Source organism: Lycium barbarum, chromosome 9 (assembly GCF_019175385.1).
Source record: "Lycium barbarum isolate Lr01 chromosome 9, ASM1917538v2, whole genome shotgun sequence".
Lineage (NCBI taxonomy): Eukaryota > Viridiplantae > Streptophyta > Magnoliopsida > Solanales > Solanaceae > Lycium > Lycium barbarum.
The window spans coordinates 92,040,609-92,049,361 of NC_083345.1; the positions used below are offsets into that span (position 1 = coordinate 92,040,609).

Below are 8,753 nucleotides of genomic sequence, written 5' to 3' on the forward strand. Positions count from 1 at the left end.
CTGGTGCGTCTCTTGTATTTAGCTGTAAAATCATAGCAGTTGCTGCCTTTCCCAATTGTCCTTTCAATAGCATTTCCAAACTGTATACGTAGTACCAATAACATATTATCAAACCACAGCTACAGCTGTTTTTATATGTTCCATGATGCAAACCAGTACACTTTCCAAATATTGTTAATCCCTCGGCAGAATGAGTACAATGTACTAATACCACACACTGAGAAATAAACAATAAATAGATTATGTACACATATCCAAACCTCAGAAACATACAAGCATATCCAAAAAACCAATTGTCCTTAATGAAAGTGAAACCAGGTCTGCATTTCAAGGAAGTTGCAAAGTTTAAAAACCTGAGAATCACAATACATATAACTTAACTTTCCTCATCATTTCCTGTTAGAATAGGATCAATGAACCATAAATATTGAACTATAATTATCTCATTGTATGTCACATTGTATCCACAAAGATTGGGATCAATGACACACCTATAAGGATTAACAGGTCCTGATGAACTTTTACAAACTTGGTCTCTTTTTGTAATAACCCTCATGTAATCTGAAGTCCTAATGCCCTTGATTTCCTTTATACTACAAGTTCCTTCCACATTGTAGCTGGGACCTGCAAAAAAGAAAATCAGATTTGTAGTAAAATATCCCACCACTCTCCTCTCTTAAGACTCGAGCATGATGGTAAAGTAACCTCCTCTTCACACCAGGAATCAACTCCCACCAGTACTGCACACCAGCAAACTGTAAAATTTTATTTGCATCACCCAAGCAGTTTGCCCCAAAATACTGAGGCATCATATTCCAATCCCAGCCAAAAACCACCCCTTCCAGCCAAACCGGCCCCACTGATACTGGTGCCTTCATCACAAACAGCACACAGATGTTTAACCATATAATTTTTTTTCCATTTGATGACCTTCAAATCTTTTTCATTCTAGGTACTTCGGAGGCAAGAAAGGTTCGTGGCCCTACTTTACTAAAAGATATTTGGAAACTTCCTGTAGGGAAGACAGTTGATGTGTCGTTTAATAGTCGTAACCAAGCTGTTGGGAAAGAGGGTCGAAAGCTTGCTAGCTTTCTAGGAATTGTTGCGAGGACTCCAGAACTAACACCTCTACACATAGATGATTGGAGAAACTTTGGCGACGAGGAAAAGAAGAGATTGGTGAATTTAGTGAGGGTATGGAGTAGTTATTACTATTATTATTATTAATTATGTGAACAAGCAGCCTGTTATACATCATGTTATCTTATAAGTTTGGATTTTATTTTTTCAGAAGTTCTCTATCCCAAAACGCGGAGAAGACTTTGTCTTAAAATCACTAGGAAAGAAATGGAAAGTGCACTTTAAATGGTGAATATATGGAAAAATATAAGACTAAAGACGCTTTGCTGAAAAATAGACTAAGTCGCATACCGAGGGATCAATGGACTGGTCTTGTCTCTTATTGGTTTTCTGATAAAGCTAAGGTATCAACAAATCTTGAAAACGTACTCCAGTTACTTAATTTCATAGTGTTTTGATTTTAGTTATGCTCAGTTTTTATTTATAATTTATATCATTTTAATGTTTCAATGACAGAGGTGTTCCCAAGCAAATAGAAACAATAGGACCAAACAAAAGATGCCTCACACAGGAGGATCCAAAAGTATTGCTACCTTGATGGATGAGAAGGTAAACCGATGGAAATTACAAACTAAAATATTCTAAAATCCTTTTTGTCACACATATTTGACATCAATTTTTATTGTATTGGGCTGAAAATGGGATAGAGCCTACACGAGCACAAATATATATATTAACTCATAAGAAACGTAAGGATGGTAGACCACTGGATGAGGATTCTTCCAACACAATCGTAAGATTTCTTCTTTCTTTTATTTTAAACATTTAGACAGTTGGGAAAAAAAAACTTAAAGGTAAATAAATGAATTCCAAGTTGGATTTATTATGTATTTTATTGTCAGGACATGATAAATGAAAGGATAAGCAATGGTGAGAGATCTACTGACCGACCTCCTCATAGTGTTGCTTGGGAAGGCGATGTGTATTCGCAGGTGTTGGGAAATGAAAAAAGTGGGTATGTCCGTGGTTTAGGACTCGGTCCAACTCCTTCTATTCTATGGGGTAGTAGATCTTCCTTAGGAAATATTGTTTCAGAGGATTCGTCTAAGGAGGATGTACAAAGGTTACAACATGAGATAGCTGAGTTAAAGGCTAAACAAAATGAAGAAATGAATCTGATGAAACAAAACCAGGAGAAGATGCAAGCAGAAATACTCCAAATGAGACAATTCATGCGCGCTCCTAATGAACCTATGCCTCAAAATATTAATGGCACCTCAAGTGAACAGGTAACCTCATTTCATAAGTTTTATACATTTTTAATGAAACTTTAATCCTATAAAAGTATTATTTATTAACGTGGTTATATTTATAGGTCCCCGACGCCAATAGTGGCCATGAAGGAGTACCACAAACATCAAGGATACCTAGTGTTGCTGAAAATACTCCACCTTCTCACAATACTACTCATTTCTAACCTTCTGCACTACTATTTAAGTTTTCCTCCTTCGACTTTTTGTGTTTTTGAATAATGAAGATGGGTGTGCATGTTTCAACACTAACAGTTCTCCACCCTCTACATTGTACATTTGCTTACCCTCCTACTATCGTTTAATGTTAGTTTTCTTATCAATGATACTTTTTCATGTTAGTTCATTTGTTTGACATAAAATTAGCCGCAATGAATAGTAATAATTGTTTGGGCAGAGTTTCTGTACATTTATTCAAATTCGAATAGTACACCGGGTTCCCTTTAAGTAGGGATTCCAGTTATAACCAAGCTCATCTAGTTTACATGATACCAAATATTTCTTCCCTTAGAACTATATGAACCCAAAACTTAACTTGAGGGTATTTAGCTTGTTAAGATGTAATAAAATATCAATTCCTACCATGTAACTAGATAAGAAAACTAGTAGGTGAGCTCGAGTTGAGCTCATAACAACGCCACAAGCATTTCAAATCTTTCTTAAGAGAAGCAAAGAAGTTCCCCTGTCTCTTTCTACAATTTCAAAACAAGTAGCCCTTTGCGCAAATAGCCATCTTCCGACCTTGAATCACCCAAGCTTGCAATTGTGGCCACTTTAAGAGGCAAGCCTTGGGCCTTGGTCTCTTGACTTCTTCTCCCATGCTATCTCCCATAGCTTGAAGGCCCTCCAATGACTCCATTTAAACGCTCCCAAAGCTTCATCCTCCACGAATCCGCTTCCAACGCAAATCCTTGAAGAAGTTTGCGTAGTTGAGTCATTTGTGCCATTTAGGATCATATCAAAAATCCAATATACATGCCCGTAGCATATCCTCAAGAGTCTGAATGGTACGTTCAGCTTGCCCATCGGTCTGTGGGTGGAATGCCATGCTAAGACTCACATGAGTCCCCAAACCTTCTTGGAAAGATTCCAGAAATTGGTTGTAAACTGAGTCCCTCTGTCGGAGATAATAGATACGAGAACACCGTGAAGCCGCACTATCTCCTTAACATAAAGCTTTGCATAATCTTCTGCTACATATGTAGTTCTGACCAGTAAGAAATGAGCTGACTTCGTAAGTCTATCCACAATCACCCATATAGAATCATACTTACGTCGGGAACAGGATAAGCCTGTAATAAAGTCCATGTTAATTACTTCCCATTTCCAAGGTGGAATTTCTATAGCTTGCAAATATCCTCCCGACTTTTGGTGCTCGATTTTCACTTGCTGATAGTTAGGACATTGAGCTACAAATTCCGCTATATCTTTCTTCATCCCATTCCACCAATATATATATTTAAGATCATGATACATTTTCATTGCTCCTGGGTGAACAGAATAATGGGAGCAATGAGCTTTTCTCAATATTTGGTGGCGTAATCCTACAACATCAGGAACACATAACTTGCCTCGACATCAGAGAACTCCGTCTTCAGAAATCTCGAATGATGACTTCTCCTTCTGAGGGAATGCATTTTTGTAATGAATTAGCATGGGATCCTCATACTGGCGCTCCTTCACTTCAACCACTAGTGATGAGACCGCTGAATTCTGAATGGTAGCTCCCATATTGCCTGAGTCCCCTACTCGAACTCCTAAGCTAGCTAATTGCTGGAGCTCACGAGCTAACTCTCTTTTCTCTGGCTGAACATCATATAAACTTCCCATAGATCTACGGCTAAGAGCATCAGCCACAACATTTGCTTTCCCGGGATGATATAGGATGTCAACATCATAGTCTTTCAACAATTCCAACCATTGTCGTTGCTGTAAATCCAATTCTTTCTGCTTGAAGATATACTGAAGGCTCTTATGATCTGTATAAATATCAACGTGGATGCCATACAAATAATGTATCCACATCTTCGATAAATGAATCACTGCAGCCAATTCAAGATCATGGGTCGGATAATTTTTCTTATGTTTCCGTAACTGCCTTGAAGCATACGCAATCACCTTGCCATGTTGCATCAACACACAGCCTAGCCCAATGCCTAAAGCATCACAATAGACAACATAACCTTCCGATACCTCTGGAAGTGTCAGGACTGGGGCAGAAGTTGATCTATCCTTTAACTCTTGGAAACTACGTTCAGAAGCATCTGTCCATTGAAACTTAGCTAATTTCTGGGTCAGCTTCGTGAGTGGTGCAGAAATAGAAGAAAAACCTTCTACAAATCTCCTGTAATACCCTGCTAAGCCCAGAAAACTACGAACTTCCGTAGGGGTTGTGGGCCTTGGCTAAGCTTTCACAACCTCAATCTTCTGGATATCTACCCGAACACCATCGACCGAAATAATATGCCCCAGAAAGGTCACTGAGTTCAACCAAAAGTCACACTTAGAAAATTTAGCAAACGACTCTCGAGTTTGAAGAACTCCAAGGACAGTACGCAAATGATCCGCATGTTCTGCCTCGGACCTAGAATACACCAAGATATCGTCGATGAATACAATCACAAATAAATCTAGGAAGGGCCTGAACACATTGTTCATCAAATCCATGAATACTGCCGGTGCATTAGTTAGTCCAAATGACATTACCCGGAACTCAAAATGGCCATATCTTGCTCTGAAGGCTGTCTTAGGGATATCTTTCTCCCTAACTCACCCGATGATACCCCGATCTCAAATCTATCTTCGAAAACCATTTGGCGCCTTGTAATTGATCAAATAAATCGTCAATCCTCAGAAGAGAATATTTATTCTTAATCGCCTTTTTATTCAGTTGTCGATAGTCAATGCACATTCGCAAGGAGCCATCTTTCTTTCGCACAAACAACACGGGTGCTCCCCATGGGGAAGAACTAGGCCTAATAAATCCTTTCTCAAGCAAGTCCTTCAATTTCTCTTTCAACTCTGCGGGAGCCATTCTATAAGGAGGAATAGATATGGGCTTTGTATCCGGTAGCACATCTATCGCAAAATCAATCTCCCGCTCTGGAGGGAGGCTTGGAAGCTCTTCTAGGAATACATCCGGGAACTCATTCGCCACGGGGACATACTGAAGAGTTGGCGGTTCAGCTTCTACATCTTGAACCCGAACTAGATGGTAAATGCAACCCTTTGTGATCATTTTCCTTGCCTTTAGATAGGAAATAAACCTACCTTTTGGTGACGCGATATTCCCTTTCCATTCTAAAACTGGTTCTCCCGGAAACTGGAAGCGAACCATTTTCATTCTACAATCAATATTGGCATAGCAAGAAGCCAACCAATCCATGCCCATGATAACATCAAATCCACCATTTTTAACTCATGTAAGTCAACCATAGTACGATGGTCACAAATTACCACTACAAAATTTTGATATACTCAACTAGCTATCACCGGTTCACCAATGGGTGTAGACACCTCAAAAGGTTTGATCGACTACGGTTTGACCCCTAACTGACCCGCAATATATGGAGTAACATATGACGATGTGGAGCCAGATCTATCAAAAAATATACATCATGAGAAAATACCGATAATATACCTGTGACAACATCAGGAGAAGACTAAAGATCTTGGCGTCCAGCCAAAGCATAAATACGGTGCTAAGGACCGCTAGAACTGGGGCTCTCCCTCTGCCTCTACCATGGCTGACTGGCATATGTGAACCTGGCCCTATAGGGCGTATAGATGATGAAGACCCGGCTACCAATCCTGAAGGCTGGGTCCTACCCCTACCACCAACCGAGGGGCAATCGCGCATAATATGGCCTGGCCGACCGCATGCATAGCAAACTTCTGAACCTAGTCGACACTGGCCCCAATGTAACTTCCCACACTGGGAACATCGTGGTACGGGTGGCCTTGCTTGACCCGAGTCACCCCTGAATTGAGAACCTGAAGCCGTGAAACTCTGACTCGACCCGGAATAAGTAGATCTATCAAATCTCTGGCTTGTAAACCATGGAAGCACACTAGTCATAGCATGGCCTGAATGCCTAGAAAACGGTTGTCTTGGCTCACCTCTAAACTCGCTCGTCAGACCGGAAGACCTATCCCTCTTGTTATACCCTCTATCCTGCTCACGCTCACTTCTTTGCTGTTGTTGGCTTTCCTCTAAATTCTGAGCATGAGCTTGAATGTACGAAATATCCATGTTGTCCTGAAGTGACGCAGTCAAGCACCTATCCATCAAATGTATCCCTAGGCCTCTCATAAATCGGTGCACTCAATCACCCATATCCGCTACCATGGCCAGAGCATACCTAGCCAAAGAATTGAAGTGGAGACTATACTCTAAAGCCCTCATACTTCCTTTCCTAAGATTCAAAAACCTATCGGCTCTAGCTCGTCGAATCTCTGGAGGTAAGTAATGTCGAAGGAACGCATCCACAAATTTTCGCCATACCGGGGGAGTTGCATTGACTCCCCATGAAGCCATCAAAACTGTATACCAATTAACTGTGACATCTCGCAGTCTATAGGATGCTAACGCCACCGACTCAATATCGGAAGCATGCATTAACCGAAGTGTCCTCAACATCCCATCTATAAAATTCTAAGGGTCCTCTTCTGGCTTTGACCCAAAAAATTTTGGAGGGTTCAAGCTAATAAAATCACAGGCCCTTGCACTAATAGCCCTATCACCTTGACCTATACCTTGCCGCTGAGTCTGGGCGGCAACCAACTGAGTAAGTAAATAAATGGCCTCTTTTACATCTTCGCCTAAAGCATCCGGTGGAGGAGCTGGGGTTGAGGCTCCCTCATGCTCCTCAGAAATAGGCACTGAGTGAGAGGATTGAGATTGAGCTGCATTTTGGGACTCACCTTCCTCTATATCCTTTGGCAGTGCTCTTTTAGCCCGCTTTTCTGCCACTATCTTGCCCCCTTTCTCTTTACAGGCATTTTTGAAATACATAACACACGGTTAAGGAAAGAGAAATCCTTATATCATGGCTCTATCGCACGATCTTATGAAGAAAGAAGGTCATTCATTCCTAAAATGCCCGCAGCCTCCTCTTTATAAGTGTGGCACGCAACACACCCATAAACAAGACTATACTAGACACGGCTCGTAGACACTCCCTAGGACAGAACTGCCTTGATACCACTTTTGTCACCACCCAACCGGAGGGCCATGATGGGCACCCGGTGCTAACCCATCCGAGCACCTCTTATCGTACTCTCACATTCACATCTAGGTGAGCCACATGGGTTACTCATAATATACATACATTAAAAGTGCTAATCTCGTTAGGCAACAACGCATTTATATCATCATCAATAACAATTCCCATATCCATATACACAAGCCGACAAGGCTATCAAAATGATATACAAAATATGAGCCGACAAGGCTACAGGACATCTAACTATACACAACTGTCTACGAGCCTCTATGAAGAGTATGTGACATAGTATAGGCGGGACAGGACCCCGCCATGCCCATATGTATGTACACAAAATAATAATACCAAAAATCTGTAGCTACAGATGAAATGGAGCTCCTCTATGTAGTCCCAGAATAAGAAATCTATGGATCAAGCCTGTCTCCCTGGCCACCTGCGGGCATGACGCAGCGTCCATAAATAAAAGGAAATTAGTATGAATAATGTACTGAGTATGTAAAGCATAATCAACATCATAGTATGAGCATAAGAGTTAGCATAAGGAATAGCATAAGATGGGAGAATCAGGAGGTAATAGAGTCATTTGTATCTCTAGTAGCCTTCATCATATCTACTTACTTGTCTTTCGTAAAGACCTTCAATTTCTAATGCTTACTCATGTACATACATACATATATATATATATATATATATATTCGTATTCGTATTCATATCATATTCATATTTATATTCATAGCATACCCGACCATGAAGGTTCGGTGTTTCACATGCCCAGCCATGACAAGGCTCGGTGATTATACATACCTGGCCCTACCAAGGCTCAGTGTTATCCGTACCTAACCGCAGTTGTGTGCGCGCGATAGGTATCATACCCGGCCATATAAGCTCGGTGTTACATAATAGTCATATATACTTAGACACATATACATAAGAGTCCATACATATCATCAACATCATTACCATCATCGTTTTCGTGACGTCTATCCTCGGAGGATCAACTACCATATAAGGGATACAACGGACTCATGAAAGTATCGAGGATCATGAGCTTTAGTGACTTTAGAGATAGAACCATTTGGAGGACATTATGGAACTCATGAAAGGATATATATATATATAGCCAAGGAACCATGCCTTA

General features: G+C 40.6%; 1 protein-coding gene across 1 annotated transcript; it reads left to right on the forward strand.

Annotated features, from left to right (window-relative positions):
- Positions 1 to 894: 894 nt before the first annotated feature.
- LOC132612036 (uncharacterized) lies at positions 895 to 2,557 on the forward strand. Its single transcript, XM_060326383.1, has 5 exons — positions 895 to 1,194; positions 1,392 to 1,484; positions 1,597 to 1,689; positions 1,983 to 2,369; positions 2,456 to 2,557. The coding sequence occupies exons 1-5, from the start codon at positions 895 to 897 to the stop codon at positions 2,555 to 2,557; spliced, it is 975 nt and encodes a 324-aa protein (XP_060182366.1).
- Positions 2,558 to 8,753: the final 6,196 nt, after the last annotated feature.